The 21,888-nt window shown below is 35.6% G+C and overlaps 2 protein-coding genes across 3 annotated transcripts in view; one reads left to right on the forward strand and one right to left on the reverse strand.

The window, feature by feature from the left end:
• Nucleotides 1–1,579: 1,579 nt before the first annotated feature.
• LOC105268027 (uncharacterized) lies at nucleotides 1,580–3,775 on the reverse strand. Its single transcript, XM_011307260.1, has 3 exons — nucleotides 3,554–3,775; nucleotides 1,922–2,146; nucleotides 1,580–1,641 (listed from the first exon to the last, which is right to left on the reverse strand). Exons 1-3 carry the CDS (start codon nucleotides 3,579–3,581, stop codon nucleotides 1,580–1,582), a joined length of 315 nt encoding a protein of 104 aa, XP_011305562.1. The 5' UTR covers nucleotides 3,582–3,775.
• Nucleotides 3,776–5,406: 1,631 nt separating this feature from the next.
• Nucleotides 5,407–21,888, forward strand: part of EcR (Ecdysone receptor) — a 45,421-nt gene continuing 28,939 nt past the window's right edge. For both annotated transcript variants that reach the window (XM_011307191.1, XM_011307192.1), the window contains exons 1-2: nucleotides 5,407–6,103; nucleotides 13,492–14,263. The gene's annotated coding sequence lies outside the window, so the exon portion shown is untranslated. The remainder of the gene's footprint in view (nucleotides 6,104–13,491; nucleotides 14,264–21,888) is intronic.

A 21,888-nucleotide genomic window follows, 5' to 3' on the forward strand; every position in this document is an offset into this window, starting at 1 on the left:
ATTCCATTCATGACAAGTGCGAAAAACCTGAAACAACTAGAATAAAATAAATAAATGACTCTGTAAATTCTCAATTATTGATAAATCACGGATAAATAAACGAAAACAGAAAATTCCGATATAATTTGAGACACCCGTTGGCAGCTCATGACCAGAAAAAGATTTCTATTCACGAATTTGTTTAAATTGTTATTCAAAGGGGAAAGGAGGAATTGACGGGAAAAGAAAGCAAGATGGAGAGACTTGAAAGCGGAGGATTTACAGCTGAATAGTTAAACCTCAGGACAGATGATAAACTCATCGTTTTATGACTGACGGTGCAATGTTTGGCGAAGGCTGCATGACGCCTTTTTGGCTCATCGTTCTGCTTCTTTTCAAATATAAACAAACTTTCATAGGCTAACCAATTGCACGTGCTTACAGCCAACTCCTCCTACACCTCACCCCTAGACATGCACATGAATTTTCACGCTCAAACTCTGAGACTTTTGACCTGCATGCCAATAACCGTTCCTTGGCCTTGAGATCAATGCACCAAAAACACTGGGTGCAAGCAGATAAATCTTTTGTGCCACACGTTTCTCGGCCAATCCGATCAACAGATGAATTACTCCAATTAGTATATTCGAGGTAATTGCATCAATTGTTTCAACCTTCAGCGTTCCTCAACTCAACAAATTACTCTTGAAATTTAATAATTGAGTAATTAGTTTATTTCACGGTTATTCAACCAATGTCCAACTTCGTCCAGCTCTGCAGTGCTAGAAGAATCGCGAAAATTCAAACAATTTTCGAAATTCTGCAAGGAAGTTGAGAATTTAAAGTTTGCAAATTTTTATTAGACCCTCTATCGCCTTAAATATGAAGGGCTAAATTTTATTTAATTCACATGAGGAGAGGGATTTTATAAAGATTCACGTTATTTTTGGAATTTCAAAACGAAATATGATGGAGGAAAAGTTGGGTGTGATGGTGAAAAACTTTTTTTTTATTGTGCAGTGGAAATATTTTTTTCAAACAATTCTCGAAATTGAACACAGTGCATTTTGATAGGAAGTTGAAAATTTAAATTTCGAGTGCCCTGGTACTCAAATAGTGCGATTCAAGCCATTGATACTCTTGGATATGCTGTTGAGTGTAGCAATTTACCCTGTCCTGGGTATATCGTAAACTCGATGTAAAATTGAGACTCCTGGGGTTCAAGAACACCCGTCGACAACTCCCTTGATCAATACCAAAGCTCTTTACCCATTTGTGCACGATGGCATCTGAAGTTGAATAGACATCAACTTCACCCCTCGGATAGCTTGCATTTCTGCTTTCAAATTTTTTCGATGCAGATGTTTGAAAATGTTGAAATGAATTTTTAGAGGATATGTAAGTCTACGAGAATAAGTTTATTTGGTTCATACCCTGGAGTAATGTTTTGTGTCAAGGTTGGCGAATTTTCAAGCAGAGGATGAGCTGATGTAGCAGATTATAACTTGGAACAGATGGTCTAGGAGTTTCTAGTCATTACAGCATCCATATGTATGCGAAATTCGTGATTTTCGGTGCCCTTCATTTACTACCGCATCATTTACGTCAAATAGTGAATCTTAAAGCTGAATGGCTTATTGAATGGAGTATAACAGGTAGAATCTGTTTCAAATAAAAATTTCAAATAAAAATTTCTAATAAAAATTCCTAATAAAAATGCTCATAAATATTTCGTTGTACACCTGTTGTAATTGCATCATTGTACGTTGTATTACAAGTGCGGAAAGTAACATTTTTCTGGTCATATGCGTAACCCATTTTTTTTCTGAGGGAAGCAATGAGGTGCAGCAAATGGATGAAGTGAACATGTAATAGTGATGTGAAAAAATAGTTGGTTGATAATGAATGCAGCTCCGAGTTGAGTCGGGGAGTTGCAAGTTGCCACTGGGCCGTTGCATAGTGTTTTGAGTAGAATGAGGAGTGAGGAGTGAGGAGTTAGGAATGAGGAATGAGGAGTAAGAGGGGACCATTGGCGAAGTAGCGAATGGCGCGTCCTTAGCTCTCGCTCTCGGACGCTTCGGCCTTGAGACACAGCGATCCTCAAATGCACCGCAGCGCATTAAATTGTCCAACTGCTCATCTCGCCAAACTCTCAATTCCCAATGCACTGAAATTTCAAAATAAAATTCCGCATTAATCACCGAATGAAAATATTTCAAACATAAGTTGTAATAAATATCCCACTCGCTCGAAGAAATGATTTTTAAATCATCTCGACACCGGCAAGAATAAAAATAGGTCCTTTTAGCATCACCTCAGTGCATTTCTCGGATCAACGTTCAGTGGCATTAATCCAATGGTTGATATAGCCCCAAGGACCAACATATTCGAGGATTCGACTCATTTCAACTTTTACTCAACTCGATGTCCTTCTCTCCTGAATTTTACACCGTCGTATGGGGAGAAAGATCTTGTAAAAATTAAGTGACTCAATCGAAATGTGATTATTTCAGTGGTAGAGGTTTTTTTTAATGAGATTTTATGGCAAAATGATTTCTTGCACTGTTGTGTCTTGAAAAAAAAAAATACTACGAATTTTTTATTATTGTAAAATTTAATTTGTTAAAGTAATTTTTTTTTCTGAGAGCTGATATAGATCAAAACGTTATCTGTGGGGAATTCTTCCTGGAAATAACATGAAAATGTCGAGAACTATGTCTAATTGATTATTTATGTATTTCAATTATTTTTCAAGGTGTAATTTTTTAATTATCTTATGGTTTTTTGGCAAATTTTCTTCTGGTCGTGTATAATCAAACGAAGTTGCCCTGAAATTTAGCAGCAATGTCATTGAGAATGTGAGGGGTAACTGCAATTGCGTATAAAACCGTATCACCCGCTTATACACACGTTGTTATATTACCCGGTCGTTCGATTACCCGGTGACCCAAAGCCACGCAAAACACTCAGAGTGTAACCTTCCGGGACCAGTTTCAGCTATGGAGTACGTATTAAATAAAAAAAAATTCACTTTCACTTATACCTCACCCCACTGCATTTTCATCATGCTCCAATTTTAAAAACAATTAACAATTATTCAATTTTTCAGTTCAATTCTCAACCCAGTAGAAAATTCATCTTCCTGAATTTTTATAAACTTGAAATAAAAATTTCCACCTATCCCAAATTTCTTCAACCCCAGGATATGCAGCTAATTTTTCTTCCTTTCCAAAAACTTTCATTCAAATTAATTAAAAAAACCCGCAAATCTCAAATTACAATACACGAAAAGCACAACCAGAATTTTTCAAATAATCCCAGTTAAACCGTCCATTCCCTCAAATAAAAAAAATGTGAAAGTGAAAGAATGCATCTGTGTGCAAAATGGTGTTAATAATCGAGTTCTTTAAATAAATTGTCAATATTTCAATTTCGTCGGGAGAAAAGTAAATGAAAATGTGGATTTTGTTAATAACTTAATAGTTGGATTGGTGTGATTATGGAGTGTGTGAGTAATTGAACATAACAAATAGAAGCCGGAATAGATAGTCACTGAACTGGGCAGAGGTATAACCTTGAGAGTCAGTGAAGCGAACGGCCATCTTGGCGTTGGAGATGCACTTTTGTTTTTTTATCGGTGTAGTGGTATCCGCTGAGTCGGCCTGCTGATGTTGGCTTATCTGTACTGAATACTCACCCTCTTCCTCACCTTTTCCTCATCTCTTCTTGCTATTTCTCTCTGTCCCTCGTCCTATATGCCTCCTACCACACATTACCACTTCTATTCCCATTTCCCTCCCAACCACCTCCACCCGTCCTCTTCTGCATCATCATCTTCATCATCTTCATCGTTCTCTTCTTTTTACAACTGCCGACTCTCCGGTTGCATCGTCATCGCCACTTTTTTCTCACATTTTTCCCTTTGATAATAGAAATCTTCGCAGCACTTTTTTATATTCTCTAGAAAATTTTGCCGTTAACCATTTATTCCGGGTTTTATTTTCCTCCTGTCGTTAATTTCAATCGAGTTATCAACACTCGACTTGAACAGAGTGGATCGTCTCTCCTCATTATTTTTGAGGTCAGCCATTTTTTGGGAATAATTCATTCAAATGGATGCAGAAGAGAATTTCAAATCTTGTATATTGTCTTCAAGTTATATTCCTAAGGATTGTCTACTCAATTGATTTAATATTTTTCCATTCAATGTGACTTGAGCACAAGATCTTATTACAATTCGATGCTTGAAAATAATTTTTTCAATTATCCAATTTTTGAATTATGTAATTATTATTTTCCCCTAGATAATCAAGTGTTAAATATTCAATAAATTAAATTGACTGGTAATCACTGTTATGTAATGGGAAAATTGGTATTAAATGAAAAATAGATCGAAGTGTTTTATTTTGTTTGCATTGTATTTTTCTTTTGTGACTAGACCTCATCACTAATGTAACTTGCCTTTATATATACTTATATAGGTCAATGAACATTTGCATGAGTATCGGGTATATGTACGTAGGTCATGATTGCAGATAGTGGGTAGAAATTTTCTAAGGACACGAGTGAACTATCGCTGACAATGAGATTCATATCAGCGGTTACTTAATCAATAAAGCCTAAAATATATAGCTTGGGTTATATCTCGACTTTGTTGGGTGTCCACGTGCCATTGTCGACCAACGATCCTCTACACTAATCATTCAACTCCATTAGCTAGAGCCACCGTCTGCCATTTATAAAACTATCATTTTTTCAGTAGAAAAAATAGTGGGACGATTTTTATCGATTCGGATTATATTTAATTGGCGAATACAAATATTCAATATATCCATCTACATACAGGGATAATATTGCAGATCCTGGGATTTTCAATTATTAAATAAACTAATTAAATGGTGTTCAGTTCCCTTTTCATTCATGAATATTCATGCATATATTGTTTTTTTGAGTTTATTAATGAATAATTAAAATGGTTCAGTTCTTCGATCTTAATATCGATTCCTTGCAAAATTAAGAACAATGGAATAATTATTAAGATTCAGAAAAAAAATATTCTCAACCGATAAAATTCGTTGTCATCATAGTATAAAATAATGACAATTTTTGACTCAGTCCACAGTCCATATATTTTCTCGTGGTTAGTAATGTAGTTTAAAAAAATAGTTAATATTTTTTCAATTTATTTAGGATGTAAAGGTGGATAAGTGGTAAATGGATGAGATGGAGATGGTGTGTGGGGGTGGTTTTGAAGTAGTCAGTAGGACCAACAGAGGTGAAAAGAGTGGGCAGTGGCAGTAGTGGTAGTAGACAGTGGTGCCAGGCGATGGTGGCGATGGTGGCGGTGGTGGCTCCTCCTAACCTCGAGTGCTGACTCTCTGGAGCGGTCCGAGAGCGGGCGCCCGCGAGCGAATCGAGCGCCGCCCGGCAGTCGCGCGCTTGCATTCTCAGCGGTTGGCGGATGCTGACTTCAACCAAACGTCGAATGTCCAAGCAATTTATATCATTTCACAACAATTAAAACCAACCACAACATCAAATCACCGCATTAATCATTCATCAAGTGACGCTGATGATCAGTCAACCGGTGTAACCTTAAAAAAATCAGTGATTATATATTTAACGAGTGAAAATTCGTTTGTATATACACAGAACCGTCAAATATTAATTTGCGTGTGTGTGTCCCTCTGGTGTCAGTGTGAGGGGTGTGTGTGTTATGCGCTTGCGTGTGTTTTCAATGTCTCAAGTTGTGTGTGTGTGAAGACCCCCGGGGAATCAAAAGCGTGAAAACGAGTGAGACAGATGTAAAAACGTTTGAATATTGAAGTGAGATATCGGTATTATCGCACGTTTCATCGAGTCAACGCACGTTAATGTATATACAAATGCCGAGGAGAGTTATGTGCTGAAGAATCTTTTATTCTTACATTTGTTTTTGTTTTTTGTTGTTCCGCGGACGGGGGGGGCTTTTTTTTTTTGTCATCGGAGGAAAGTGGCGTGCACGTGTTGTAAAGTGTTTCGGCATTTCAATTTGCTGGATTTGACAGTTTTCTTATTTTATTGTCTATGTTGGTGAGGAGGTGGAATTACTGGTGGGGGAGGAACTTTGAGGAACGCACATTTTGTGAGTATTTTTCATTTTTATTCTTGGATTTTTTTTTCTGGGTTGGGAGGGTGGCTACTGTCAAGGGCGGTTTTGCGTCGTTTGGGGAGAGGACATCTTGAGCGACGGGGGTTTCGGCGAGTATTTGTTGGAAGGGGTTTTGCAATATTTTTTTAGGGGGTTGGCAGATGTCCGGGGAATTGTTTTGGGAGGGAATATACTGAGACTAAATTATTTTGGCTATAGAAATTTACAAACTACTGAAAAATCCGCACAGTTCAAATACAAGTATTCATATATTTCTTAATTTACCCAGCAGGAGTAAATGAGATATGTTATTGATTATAACGTACAGGCAAATAATCTCAATTGTTTTTTCAAATGTTTCAAGAAACTTATTCAATCCTTAACGAATATTGACATGAAATGTTTCCTTTGATGCGTAAACTTGTTCATTTTTTCGATGAATTTGAATTGCACTCAATTTATCATTTTATTTTTTGTTATGAATATTACGTTTAAAAATGTCTGAAGTGCCAATTGTGCTTATATGTCTGATATTTGAGAATATTTTCCCAGTCGAGTGGTTTTAAGGTAGAATACTCGGAGATTTGTAATTTATTTCGAAGCTGTCATGCTACTCATGCTCCAAAATTATCGGATGTTTTTCGATAGGCTCGATGTTTACAGAAGTTTCAAATTTCATGGACTAAAACCTCTAAGTCAGGAAGTAGTTTACGTGATCACATTTCCTCGTTATCTAAGCATTATTTTTGGAGTGCCATCGATATTAATAGGGTATTCTTTTCTAATTCAGATTTTGAATAATCGAAGTGCAATTTTCGATTACCAAATAAACCCCAAAATAAATAAATAACTAGGATGAGATGTAAAAACTGAGATGTAGTGGCAACGGGCCAAAATGCACCTCTGAGACTTTCTTCCGATGTCTGAACTTTATTGAAGTGTTGATTAAATGGCAGATTTTTTTTGCACGTCTTCACTTCTCTAAATACTTTCAAAAAGGAGAAAAAAAAATTTTTTTTACTCCATCGATTTCGAGTTAACTTTTACGATAAATCTTAGAGAAAAGTGAGAGCCACGGAAATGTCTTCATGAGGATTTCAATTTCTCTTCTGAATTACGAAATATTTTGGAAATGAATTTTGCTTTATTAATTGAATATTAAAGTACTTCTTGTCAATTGACAAATTCGGGATTATGCAATATTGAGCGGATGCAATACTTGAAATGAAGAGAGAGGGATAACGAAACCTCGAGATTATTTCTCCAATTATGCTGACATATCGAATACTTTCTCGGAATGTGGAATCAGCTCTAAGCAGCTGATTTATTTTCTCAGACCCTGCCTCAATTTCCAGAATTCTCCATGTTTTCTGTTTTTTATTCTGATTGGCAACTTAATTAATGAATAATATATTTGCAACGTGCGTAAATAAAATTTTTCATTCTGCCAATTGAAAAAAAAATTTCCACATTTTTGTCCACAGAGGAAACAAATAAGATTGCTACTATATTGTTCATAAATATGATATTTCTTGTTGAAATCCATCGCTTCTTGACACTCGGACGTTAACATTTCCATTTACCCTTCAAAAATGAACTCTATTCAATTTAAAACTCAAAATACTTGACTTTCTAGGGAACCCAGAATTGATTTATTGATGAATGGGGAATTCGAAACAATTCCGATGACCCCCCGACCTCTCATTATCATACTTCTCACTACCTCATAAAACAAGTGACCTAAACTACATGTAGATTCCTCAAACTATTTTCGAAGTTCATCCACCCACTCGGAGAAACTTTTCATGATTAATACCCGTAGAAAGAGAATATTCGGACCATGGATATTATAAATACCCGTAGACAATTGTTATGTCGATAAGAAATTAAGTCAACTGAGCGAAGAAAATTCTTGCCACACTAAGAAAGCCTTAAGATTTATGTGCTAGTTCAGCAGGCATGAGAGAATGAGAACTTGTAAAACAAGACATTCTCTACTTTATCGGCATTTTATCGAAGGAATCCGGTTTGACCCCTTACGCCACTGAGCCTATTACAGAGAATAGTAAGGAGAGTACTCTTAGTCCTGCACTCATTATTGTTCTGGTATTCCAAGGTTAGATAATCATGCTAAGGTTAATAAATGCACACTTTGGTCTAGAAAAATCATCGAATCTGATTGATTTTTTCATTATAAATTTGTCAGTCAATTTGTTAACACGAATTATCAAAATTAGCGTAATTAAAAAATAGAACATCTGAGGAAATAACCATTTCCGTTCTTGTCCGCGTTTCCGGTGGTACATCGAATATAGAAAGCATTTTAATCGGTAGATTTTTTTTATTCCCGCAGAAATCTTTCATATTTGACTTGTCGATTTCTCCGATTAAATCCCAAATGACAAAACCGCGATCTAACTTAAAATACCACAAATAGACATCTAATACAACTTTACGTTAATCATGAGTTGGGAAGACTAGTTTAACAAGACGACTACTTGATTTGAAAGTAAAAAAAATTGAATTGAATTTCAATAGTAGGTCTAACATTGCACAACATCTACAAATAAATAATTATATTATCTAGGTCTTAAAGTTATCTCAATCATGAGTAAGAGACTTTAATGGCAATCATTATCGTGTCCTTTCGAAAAATCCAAAAATGACGTAATTGGACTCTCTAATTTCAACATCTTACTGTGAACTTAAGACAATGAGTCTAATTTTAGAATCAACCGGCCAATCGCCTAGAAAATTATTTTTGCGAATGAAAAACCGTGTGCACATGTGCCTGTGAGCTGGTTTCTTTTTCACTGACTGTCTGTTTGTAATTGACTGCAATTGAAACTGCAGACAACACTGAAAGAAATTCAAATTAGGGTGTACGAATGATTTTTGTATTTAGCCTCATGAATAATCGATGGAAGTTCTTATATTGCAATTGTGGTCGATGCCCTAGAAAAAAAAGCGCAATGAATATTCAATTGGGAATGAATAACAGCGACAAAATATTCATAAAATTTCGAATTATTATTTCTGGGGCTGAAAATGAGAATAACCCGCGGAAAAATATCCTCTGCTCGACGAGATTGTTTGACAGGTTATTTTTTCGTTATCATTTTATCAGTTTTCGTTGGATTAATCTCTAGAAGATAAATACAAGTGCAAACAGCAATGGGGAAAGTGACATTTTTCACCTTTAATGCATTGTATTTACCAACAATTTAGTACTACATATTTAATTGTGGCAATTAGTGGTTTCGCCAACTGTAGAAAATGTAAATGAAATCCTGTGGATTCCGTGAGTCTTCAATGTGAATATTTTCATAACCGACATCATTTTACCGTAGACTTTCTCCGATTTTACGAACGGTTTTAGCACATTCACTGTGCCAGGTACTGTTTTATTGCGTATCGATGATATTTTCGATTTTTATTTTCTGAAAAATGACCGGATTTCATCAACTAAAATTCCTATTCTATTCGACTATTCGACTAGGGAGAAAATGTCGTTTGCGAATTCCACTTGAAAGTCTATCAATCGACTACTAGCTAACAACTTTATTCATCCATTTATCTCTGACTCCAGGGAAATTAAAAAATTGAGAATGGACCAGTTTTTAACATGCCCATATCCCCAGAATCCTACACTGAGAAAAAAAAATCATTTCCCAAGCACATCGACTTCTCTTCAGTAAATCAGTAGAAATCATTTCAAATACATTTTCTCGTGTTCAGTAAATACAGAAGATAATTTTTTTGTCTCAGTGTATATTTTTTTTGGCGTTCAATGGGTGTGTATAACCCCAAAGTTGGACTGCAACTGTTTTGAGAATAGTGAGTGGCTAGGTTGCACACGCTTGCGCGCCATTGGCACATTCTTTGCCTGCATCAACACGATCAACACAACCAGGAGGTCACTAGCGATAAAGGTCAATAACTATTTGCCCGGCAGACTGCACTCGCTATTATACTCAATAAAGCGTTGCGTCGTAGTTTTTTTTAGATTTCCGTGAAAAAGAGAAGTACTGAGAGGTGTCCCCTCTCCCGTTCAATTGTCACATTCAGTCAATGCATCATCACCTTAATTATTAATATAAAGCATCGAGGCTGATGACGTCAGTGTATCATTTTTAGCGTACACGCAGTAGAAGCCTACATACCCAGTGAGTCTGCGCTGTGCAAGGCACAAGGATGCAGTAATGTGGGGGGAGAGAAAAAAAAAGGTGAAGACCAGTTTTTAAAAAGAATAAAGAGGGTGGAGGGACTGAAAGCATATCGTTGGATTGGGGTCGATGTTTTCGGTGGAGATAGTATAATGGGTATTTCTGCGCGTCAATGCGTCGTCGGGTGGCCATGGGCTGCACTTCATACAAGCACATGTACACCAGAGCTTTCCCCCATCTCGGCTTTGTGCTACTAACCGTTTGAAATTGTTGACGCTTCAATTGGAGGGGAGAGACGTCGAGAGTTTACTCTCAATTCGAATCCAATGGAATGCAGGTGTTTTACAATTGAAAATAGTTTTTTAAATGTTCGTATCTATTTATCTGGTCGAGTCGAATCGTTGTAGTCGTTGATTTTCATTGGTCTATTTTTTTTGGTTATGTATATAGTCTTCGAATAGCTCGAAAATTCCATTTTTTCAGTGGCCATCGTTGTGTATGTATGTGTTTTCAGACTTTATCTCCTGTTCGGTGGTAATTCTTCTGTGGAATTAGAGATTTTTTTTTCTTGTATTTCTTGCATGGGATTCTTGAGGGCTAGTCGTCGATATTCATTTTCTGTATTTTTGGATTTTTTTTTTCGAAAATTTGATGAATGTTAGGAAGAACTTCGGGGCTCGTCAAAAATTTTATGATCTGTTAGTCCAGATGATGATTTTTCAATTATGACTTTCAATTTAATACCAAATTAATTCGATCGAAAATTTTGCCTAAAAGTCGCAGAAGATTCTCAAAAAATTCCAAGTTTTCTTTTTAAAAATTTCAGATGTAATTTTTTGGTAGTGTATCTCCGCGGTAAAAAATTGATAAAAATAATAGTGGATATGAGATTTAATGATTGAGTGGGGAGAATTGACGTGAAATTGGTTGAATGGTGGCTGTGAAACATGTGACAATGTGGCACGAGACACAGTGTCGTTTACGGGTCGTCAGCTCTCGTCGAGACAGTACAACTGACAATAAATGAGAATATTATATTCCCTCGGAGTGGGGTATATGTATCATGGCTTCACGCTTGACTTGTACATATGTGAGAGAAATGTTGCACTTGTGTTTGTGTACACGAATGAGGTGTGGAGGAGTACAAGATGGTAACGCATCGTGGTCATTTATGGGCGGCTCACGCCGGCATGAATGGCCTACTATCGCACTTTAAATTGCTATATTACGTCATGCTTATAACAGTCTCGTTATCATTAAAATGTTTAAATAATCCTCATCCACGTACACAAGCGTTATTATTTTTTTGTCTAGCAAAAAAATAACAATATTGAACAATCTTAAAAAATTTTCTATTCGATTTGAATTATCAGAGTAAAATATTAACAATACAGATCTTTTATATTCTCGAAGTGGAAAATTCAGAAATTCAATGTCTTCCTCGTCTTCTAGAGATAAATTACACCTGAATGCAATACAAATAACAATAAACTTTTCACTATGAAATATCCTGAGATAAAAAAGTAAAATTTTTTATCAAACTTCGCTGGTTTTAGTACCTTCTGGTGTTTTTTCTGTTAAAGCCGTCAATCTTGGTATCATTTATTTTCATAGTTTTTGCAAATCAAAAACTACGAAAAAATTATTAAATAATATATCGCTGAAAAAATGAGGTTCTCATGGAATTAATTTCCACCATTTCATCACTTCATTACTGAAATAATTTTTTTATCGAATTGAAGTTTCGATTGCAATCTCAATCATTATTCGTACGAACTATATTATAATATTTTCCGAAAATATTTATTCATCTGCATTTTTCATATTCAGGGTCACTCAACGGAAGTGGCAGCACTGTGATTTGAGATAGGTCAGTCTATTTCTGTGTGTAAATACGTTATCGCGAAAGAGAGACGATTTCTCGTGGCTATAGACATCAAATTGTCCATGCAAATTCCATGTAAATGGTGAGTGTCGTGTGGGAATGAAAGATTTACGCGAATGAGTCGTTGATCATAACGTCAAGCCACGATTGGTGTCTAGAATAAATCACTAATTTTTTTACGGAAGATAAGCACAGACAATCTCCGGATAATTATTAAAGATGTTCCACACCCTTTCAGTCGAAATCCACCTTTTCATTAATTCTTAAATATCGAAGATTATTTCTTTAGTTTGTTTATCCAGATACGTGATATTCTTAAGGTTTTTTCAATTTGTTCGGAATGAGTTTCTTGCTGAGGCGCATAAAAATTCCATTGGTACTGTCTCCATTGACCTCAACCGTGGAAAATGAATATTTTCATTTCCATCTTCATTTTGAGAGTTGTCGTTCAGTCGCAATGACATTCTTCTGCACTGACATACCTACACTAAATTCCTCTGAGTGACGCAATAAAACTCCGCGACGGCTGAATGACTCTTACAATGGCGGCTCAATAATAAGTTAAGAAAGAAAAAAAGACGGGAAATAACAACGGACTTTCTCGGTTGTGGGCATAAGGCAGGTCCGATGAGCGTATGCAAATATGTGAATGAAATTCGTCATCAGTTTTCGCGTTCGTGATCCGTGAAAGGAAAAATAGTGCGGAATTATAATTTTTGGGGTTTCAGTAGTCAGATTCCCATAGAAAAATAATATTCGCTATTTTCGTGAATATCTTGGGAAAATCCAAATGGAAAAATCTCCTCTAATAAAATCCGTTGGTGCTCCATCAGAAAATTACTCTTGAGGTTTCAAATTAAAATACAACAAAACATGACATATTCTTATAAAAAATTTCAATTCAAGTGAAAAGTATTTTTCCTGAAGAATTCAAGATCTTTTGGAAATATTAGCGATTGTTTAATGGAAAAATAAATTGTAGTCGATTTTCAAAATGAATGAGAATTTTTACAACTGATTTGATCTGAAGTTCAATTCACAGCTTCGAAAATTCAGAAAATATTTTGAGAATAGGAGTTTAAAAATCAGGATTGAAATTCGAAAAAATTGCAATGTAATTGAGTTGAGTGAATCACATTAGGAAAATTGTGATAGAAAATGTCGATTGAATTTATGGTCTGGAAAAATGTGGTTGGCATGAATATATTTTTATTGGAGTGAAGAAACTTTTAGCGTACGGTGAATGACCGAGTGACAATGAATCAAAGTAAACTCTCCCCCACGTCAAAAAATACTGAAAATAATGTTGTTCTGTTGAATTATGATTGCAGATGGTGTTGACAAATCGTGTCCGGGTAAACCCATCACCAGTGACAACGACTGAAGGCAATGTGGCTCAGTGGGGAAACTCGAGGAGGTGATAAAGACTTCTGACCTTGCATAGATCGGATCCAAGAGCAGGATCCTCCCAATAATTCTCCAATCACTCACTAACAAACGAAAGACAAAAGTTTCCCTAATTTCCTCTAACTACAAGATAAATACAATCCACATAGTAACGCTAGAAAAAAACAACAGCAACATCAACAACGTTGAAAAATAACGTACATTACCTTCTACCTTGAATCAATATACCTCGTACCTACAAGTACCTTCAAACATCTACCTTCGACAGCGCAATAGTGCCTGGGTCACCGAATATATTAAATATTATAAAAGCAAGTACATAAACATAGAATTGTTTGTTATAAAGGAGAATGGAGAGTTACAACGCCAATTGCTGCATCCTTAATGATTAAATAGCGTTTAAAAATCACAAATTTCATAAGCTCACGCACACATATATTCTATGCTAAAAGATTAATTACTCAACACTTAATCGAAACCAGGACAGACAAGTACCTGCTGACAGATATATTTATAAAGTTAATGATAACCAATACTTAAACAGTTGGTGAATTAATTTCGTTAATGTAAAGGATATAACGTGTAAGTTTAGTGAATTGTTCAGTGAGTGAGAAGACAAACTGTTGGAAGTCTTTTTTGGACTAGCTCCAAAAATATTCACCGATTTTTTGATACTTCGGAGCTGGAATACTCAGGGTGAGTTGCTTTAATAGATTTTTATTTTTGTGTGCTATCCAAAAATATGAGCATGTGGAGGATTAGTTGGAATAGTTTTCTTTTCAACTAAATTGGGTTCTCCTATAAAGTCGAATCAAAATTAATTTAAATGAGACTCATATGAGTAATATACAATATTTTGGCTTTTATTGGAGCGAAGTACGAAATTTCCACCTATTTGCGAATCGGGCATATTAATTTTCTCTCGTCATCCACAAATTTGATTAAACATATCCAATAATTCGATGTCGCATCAGCGACCGGGCATTTAACCGTCAGATGATTGTCGCATGACAGATGTCAGTTATTGAAATTGTCGTATGACCAAATCATAACGGCATTATAACCTGATTGTTACAGTTTAATTAAATGGTTCAATTTGAAAAATGCTGTCAAATCGTTGGGGTTTTTGGAATAATATATGTTGAGAGACTTTGATCGTTATTTTTGCTACGTAGGTGGTTTTTGGAGTTGATAATCTTGAAAAGTAATATTTTTCATGCCATTTTAATTGATATTTTAATGGTATGAAAATAGCCGCAATGATATTCGCACGAAAGCTATTGTATCCAGGGGTATAATACTGCTCTACGTGACGAGTTCGCCTAGGTCTGAGTGTCTGTATGTCGACAGGTTGTACGCGATTTGCATTTTAAACCTGAACAATTCCTCGAACCATCCGGCATTTGATCCCTCACTCCCTCCGTCGTAAAGTCGATGGAAAAGTCTTCTATCAGGCCTAGTAACCGTTAGAGTGAAAAATCCCTCCGTTCTCATCGTTTTTTTTTTCATGCCTACAGAAGCCATAAAAAATCTCAGACAGGCCTACAACGCATTACAATTCAAATACAAATTAAGGATGTTCGACACCTTTTTATGGTAGATTCACCTGTTTATTTCATTTTCCTGACAAATTATCGATAGGTTTAACATGAATAAATATAACGTTTTTGTATTTTGTGATTTTTTTAAGTTTAGAAAAAACGCAATAAAATATTCGCACCCGCTTGAGAATTTGTAAATCATTGGATAATTACGGAATGCAAAAATATTATATTTTTTCGTGTCAATCCTATCGTAAGTTTGCGGAAAAATGAAAAAAAAAAGTGAATTTTGGCAGGAAACGTTTAAAGCATCTTTAACGATTTTATTAATTATCGTATACAAATAGATGAGATGCAGTTATTGTTTGATTGAAAATTATTTTCGCAGATTTTCATGCATGTTGTATAACAAATATTTTTTCAACTGTCGTGTTTAAAAAACAAGCAGGCGCAAAAATATACAACTGTTTCTCATCGATGGGATTGTTTAAAAACTTTAGCTTCTCTGTCTTTCGCTTAAGTCCGTACACCATCATATTTCACATATTAATCATTTAAAAAATGATACTTCAAATTATTTCGAAAATCAGATAAACAAATAACAAGATGACAAGAATTTTGGAGCCGCGTCTCAATAAAAAACGATTAATTATTACTATAAAGATACGAGGAGTTCCAATAGTGTAACTCCTTAGAATTAAAAAAATTATTTTTATAAAAAAATTGAATTCAATAATTGTTACTTCACTTCATCTCGTTTTTTGGAAAATCCTTGATTTCTTCGCGTAAGGTCTTGCTGGTTGTCAGCAGAAGTGAATATGAAAGGGTTTCATGGACAAAAAAAAATGATATAATGACAAAGACATGGAAATTCACAGCAAAAGCTTGTGATAAAGGATATAATTTAACTCTGTTGATAGCTCTGATAGGATGTAAAAGGATACTGGGGGGATTATATCACCATACAGTAGTTCTGTTCTGTCATTTCCACAAGAGCAAGGAGGGCTGCATCGGTGCAGAGGGGTGGACAGAGTGGATCTTGAATAATAGAGAACGTTCTATTTATGCTCTGAAATCAATAACTCGCCTACATCAGAGGGGAGAGAGTCTCTTCTTCTTTAGTCATTCGTCCCTCCAATGCTCGCTCAGTTGTACTGTCGCCGATTTACTTAGAGATTGCCATATCTTCAGAACTAATTCCGTACTTGATTCCCAATTACATTACATTCCTTCAATATCTTTCAAGTTACTCATTATTTTTATTACTCCAGTTACAATTCCCTGCTCACCTCTCGTCACGTCAATATTCAATAATATTCTTTATCCACATTTTCATTGTTTAGTTATTTTTTAAAATAATTAATTCATAATTCCCTGAAAAGAGTGATGATTGGAGTGACGATTGGAGTGATCATTAATTGAAAGATAAATCCTTCCTATTACAAAGAAAAATCGAGAAAGATGGGACTTATGTCCCTTTGATTTTGTGATGGGTATATGGAATTAGCAGAACGATTCCAGTCATTCCAATCATGTTCAGTTTGTTTTGGTTCTCGTGTTTAACCTTTCTGATTGTTCCTCTGGTCTTTTCTATTTGACCCTTCCATTCGATTCTTGTGACCATTCATATGCGGTATGGGTATACTCGTAATAATTCAGCAAATATCCAATTAATGTATTCGAATCTCGAATTGAATTGCGCTATTCTATTGAATCTGTTTTCTACACTATTCACACACAGCCCTCCATCCCGAATTTTCAATATCTTAATAAAAAATATTTTTCGAAATATTTATCCATTATTTAAAATAGAATAACTATTCAATGAGTGACAAAATAACGTTTGACAATTAGAAATTAGAAACAATTAGAGAAAAACGCGAAAATTATTGCGCGCTCGTAAAACACTAAATTCCGACAAAATAATCTTTGTCCATTCACAGAATTAAATTTAAAGAGACAATACTAAAATATTTCCATAAATATAATATGCAATAAAAATTATTGAAAGCCATCCTTCGGATGCGTATTGCTTATTTATTAGTAACAGTAAATAGGCTGAAAGGAAATGTAGGCAATTATCCACTTGTTTTTTTTTTTTCGTTGCCTCGTTTTGTTATATTTATGTCTGTACATTAGGGAGAATATAAATGCGTTATTCGCTTAGGGCAGGTCGCGAAAGCGCGTCTCTTTAAATCACGGTGAGGACCGCAATTATCCGTCTGCGGCCCGGAAATAGACTAACGCTGAGGGATAAATAAATCCATGGATGGCCAGCTGTTGGTTGTGGTATCGTGCTAACAAAAAATGAAAGGATGAGAGATAAAAAAAAGTGCCACCGACGTCGTTATGCCCATCCCCCTGCAACTTTTCTGCCTATCGCTTCACGGAGTGAGAGAAAAAAAAATGGGACTTATGCTTGCGCTCATCTTAGGAAGCAAAAAATCTCAAAACTTTTGGAGAAGATGGACAAAATAATCGTCGGTCGGACGGTCCACTTTAATTCTTCTCTTGTGGTGTTGTTATTGGGTTTATTCTATTTTCGTTTTCGTTTTGGTTCTTTCTGTTTCCATTTTCATTTCTTCAGTACTTTTTCTGTTGAGATAGGGCCTCAAATATTTATGCGGGTGGTGGAGTTACGGAGGCTATAGTTGTGGGTATCACGGGAAAACTTTTATTTTCTTCACAATATCTTTTTGTCATTTTCAGCCGATTTTTCCATTTTTTCCTCCGTGCAATTTTTTAATGAATAATTGAATGTTTACGAGTACGTCTATTCGTTATAATCCTTTATTATAACATCATGGAAAATGTTCGCCAAGATCAGCACCTCGAAAAATTCGCTGAAAAAAAAAAACCAATAATGACAATCTAGAGACAAATAATTAATTCCCCTTCATCAATTACCTTAATGACGATTTTTTTCCTCGTGAAGTATCAAAAAAAGGAAAACAACGACAATTTCCTATCGGGCAGGGAGAGCATTAGAAGGCGCGGTGAGTCTTCATTAATCAACCCTGTCTCAAGGTTAATTTCTCAATACCCCCGACCTCTGACGACTACAATATACTGGACAAGCCATTGAATGATTCCGCGAGAATTCACGTCGCGGAATTCTGTTCCTCATCCATCGTCCATTTCTTTATTGTCATTATCATTATCATTGCTTTATCATTATCCAATTTTATTTGTTTATTCTTTGGTCTCGCTATCCTTCTTGTTTCCGTCTTGGGTATAATCTTTCACTTGGTTTCATGGCCAACGACATTCCACGCGCATCCGACTTTAAGCATCTACTTGTTATTCAATTTTTCACGTTTGTAATAAAATCTCAGAGATATCATAGGTATCATGGCGATGAGCTTGTGTTATTTTGCCATAATATCTTGTTTTTTATGGAGTTGGAATTACTTTCATGAGTTCCAACACTCTCATACGAGTTTAGAACTCATTAACACCATCTCATTTTTGTCTGTGATGTAGTAGGATTTATCAGGGATCTATTATTGGTTGGAGATTTGTTATACATTTTTATTAATCGTTGAAAATGTCATTTTAAAAAATTTCAAATTGATTTATGTTGCGCCCTGGTAAAATAATATGAATGTTTAAGAAACTTCCGAAGGGGAAATCATTTTTATCGTTCGTTTTGTTCTTCTTAAAAATTTTACATAGTAAAATATATCCGAAAAATCGATGAAAAATGTTGGCAAGCATTTGCGATGTACCATTCTTCTCCAACCATGTATTTTAGATTGATATACCCGTGTAAGAGCAGTGAAATTATTCAAGGGAATGCGGATGGGAAAAACTTGATGTTTCCTTCAACAGCCTGTCATTACTCGATGCTTATGCCCTCAGGATTCCGCATTTTCTGGATTTCACATTCGAAAAAGCTACCCCATTCTACCTCAACATCCCTCTTAATTCTTCTCGTCGAAGAAAAATAAAATAGAGTGAAATACAACGTCAGAACAAGAGGATTTCCTCCTCGTGGTTCATTTAATCTGCTGTACTTAGTCCTGAGAGCTAAAATGCTATTATGGGGTACATGCGCAATGCAACTGGGACATAGTCCATTTTCCCATTTCTTTCATCTCATTTTTTTTTTTAAGAAAACACTAACGTGCACCATAGCCTGCTTCATGATGTCGAACATACCACTAATTAAAAAATCATATCACAAGCTTACGCTGAGAAAGAAATTACTTTTACTAAATATATTTTCTAACGACAGGAAAATACTCAGACCGTAAATGCAAATATTTATACATATTTGTGGCAATGCGCTGCGTCAATTTACATGGTAGAAGTAATTTTTTTCCGCCAGTATACTTGTTAATATTTCCAACGCGTTAACCGAGTGGATTTAGTAGCGCGAACAGCAGCGAGAAAAAAATTTAACTACAAATTACGTGACAGTTTCATAAACGTAACGTGAACTGTCATTTCGTAAAAAAATTGCGGTACTAACTTGAATTTCTAAATGTTTGTCAAGTAAAAATTATGTCGCATAATAACTGCAATAACGCTTACGATAAAAATGGTGAAAATTGTTGGAATTTTTATTATTTAAGTCATATAATCCCCAGCGAAGTGTTAGACTATTCAGCCAATATCGCGTAATCGAGGACACATAAACAATTTCTTGCACAAAAATTTTTCATGGAAAAATAGGACAGCTAAAATAAAAATATCTTCAAAAAAAAATATCTGCATCTCCCTTCAATTAAAAAAAATCGAGTGAAAGAAGAGTAGCCTCGAAAAAGAAGACACTTATCCCAGTTAACTTCGCAACATGAATTATAATATGAATATCTGCTTGCGTTTTTAATAGAGCTTGAGGGAAATTTGGTGGAGTCAGTGGGCAAATTTGCAGGGTTGTATGAGAGTAATGAGTTTAACGTGGTGTTAAATAGGTAAGAATGGGTTTGGAGAGGATCGATGAGAGTTGGTAGAGACGTGGGGGTTGTGAGGGTGGAGAGTAAGGTTGGAGGGATTGGTGAACCCCGGGACGAGGGCAGGCATTGACCTAGATGGCCTCTGAATGCTGTGAGAGTGGTCCCTGGCCGTGGCGCGCATGCATCCCAAACACATGACGGCTCTGCCACCTCAAGCACAATCTCTAGTGCTCACGAGTCTGCGTCATTTTATCCCAGGCCCTCCTTTCCACCACATAAACACTCTCTATGTACCATTCCATACATATATACATTTTTTCGCTTGTTTTTCTTGTTGAGGGACGGAGAAGGGAATGAGGAGGCCAATCCTCGAGGTATCGCGGGTGGGAGCGTGAGGTTGTCGGCACGACTCTCCCAGTCACCCTCGAGCCACCCGCACCATCCGCACCACCCAAACCACCCACCGCGTCTCGGGTATTGATCGCGTCTGCGATCCCCTAATGTCCAGGGATATGACCGAAAAATTTCTACCTCACCCTTACGCTTTTTATTTTTAACACTCACAATCATCCCTTGGGAGAGGCTGGGACAAAATTAAATGCCGGGGTAGAATTGAATACTGGGGAAAATGCAGCACTCTTTTGCGGATGTTTTATTTATTTATTTTCATTCCAACTGATGGTTGAAGGCATTTAGTCGTCGGTTTTAATTGCAATTACATTTTAATTCAGCAAGTGAAAATTCGGATGACATTAGAATTTGATAATTATTTTATTATCGCAAAGGGAAAATTTCATTTTTTGTTTGAACCATGGAACTTTTTTTACTCTCGAATGAAGATAATTTGTGGTGTCTTTATTCTCAAATTCTCATGTTTTCCAGTAATTTTAGTCGATGTCAACAATGAATAAGTTCTGGTAATTGCTGCAGATTGTGGGTGAAAAATATAGACAGCACTGATAAATGTATTTTTCTGTGCTAATAAAAATTGGAATGGAACTGTCAATATTCCGACGATCATTTTTCGAGCATGTAAATTATAGATAAGCGAGAAAAACACTCGGCGACTTAAATAACGACTTTATATATCTCTACACAATTCCTCAGACAAGATAACCCCGAAAATTCAATCACGTTATTTTTCTAATTATTCAAATTCTATCAGACCGATCAAAAATATAAAAGAATTTCTTCGTGAAATTTTACACAAAAAATGCCTCAACATTTTTTTGCGCTTTCTTTTTTTACTATTAACTTTTTTAATCCAGAAAAATAAACAATATAATTTGGATGACTTTAGAGTGAATTTACAGGGGATTAGAGCCTCGGAATCTCGTTGTGAATAGAGAACAGAGACTAGGCGAGAACGATATTTAGGGCAGGTCAGGGTGGACTTGACCTTTTTTCGTCTTTAGAATTTTTTTTCTTCCTCTATTGAAAAGAAAATCATTCGAATGAATGAATTTCCGATTGCTACCCCCTATTATCCTCCGCACTATTATATTCAGTTTGACCTTTAATAATTGACGCGTAATCGATACCCCTGTATTTTCGTGTCTAAAAGGAGAAAAACCTGAGGTTTGTAACGTGATCGCAGAAAACCCTCAGGATTCCTTTAGACACGAAACAAGAAGTGTTGGAACGGTTTCCTTTTTTAGCTCACATATATATCCACCCTTTTTTTCGTTTAATTCTTACTTCATTGAACTTGACGAGGACAAACCATTCGGGACTACCGAGTAGACGATAGTGACTTTATTTATCAATTTTATTATTCGGGAAACTTCGAATCAGATTGACGCTATAAATATACCGTTTTTTTATTTTTATTCAATGACTCACAAATTTCCAGTCTTGCAATATAATACTTAAAAACGAT

This window comes from Fopius arisanus, unplaced genomic scaffold, assembly GCF_000806365.1.
Source record: "Fopius arisanus strain USDA-PBARC FA_bdor unplaced genomic scaffold, ASM80636v1 scaffold00052, whole genome shotgun sequence".
Classification (NCBI taxonomy): Eukaryota; Metazoa; Arthropoda; class Insecta; order Hymenoptera; family Braconidae; genus Fopius; species Fopius arisanus.

Coding starts and splice junctions, on each gene's coding strand:
- LOC105268027 (XM_011307260.1), bottom strand. CDS start 3,581: ATGGCCGTTCGCTTCACTGACTCTCAAG. Junction 2,147..3,553: donor TCGCTTCACTGACTCTCAAG/GTTATACCTCTG, acceptor TTGAAATTTCAG/TGCATTGGGAATTGAGAGTT. Junction 1,642..1,921: donor CACTATGCAACGGCCCAGTG/GCAACTTGCAAC, acceptor TATTTGAAACAG/ATTCTACCTGTTATACTCCA.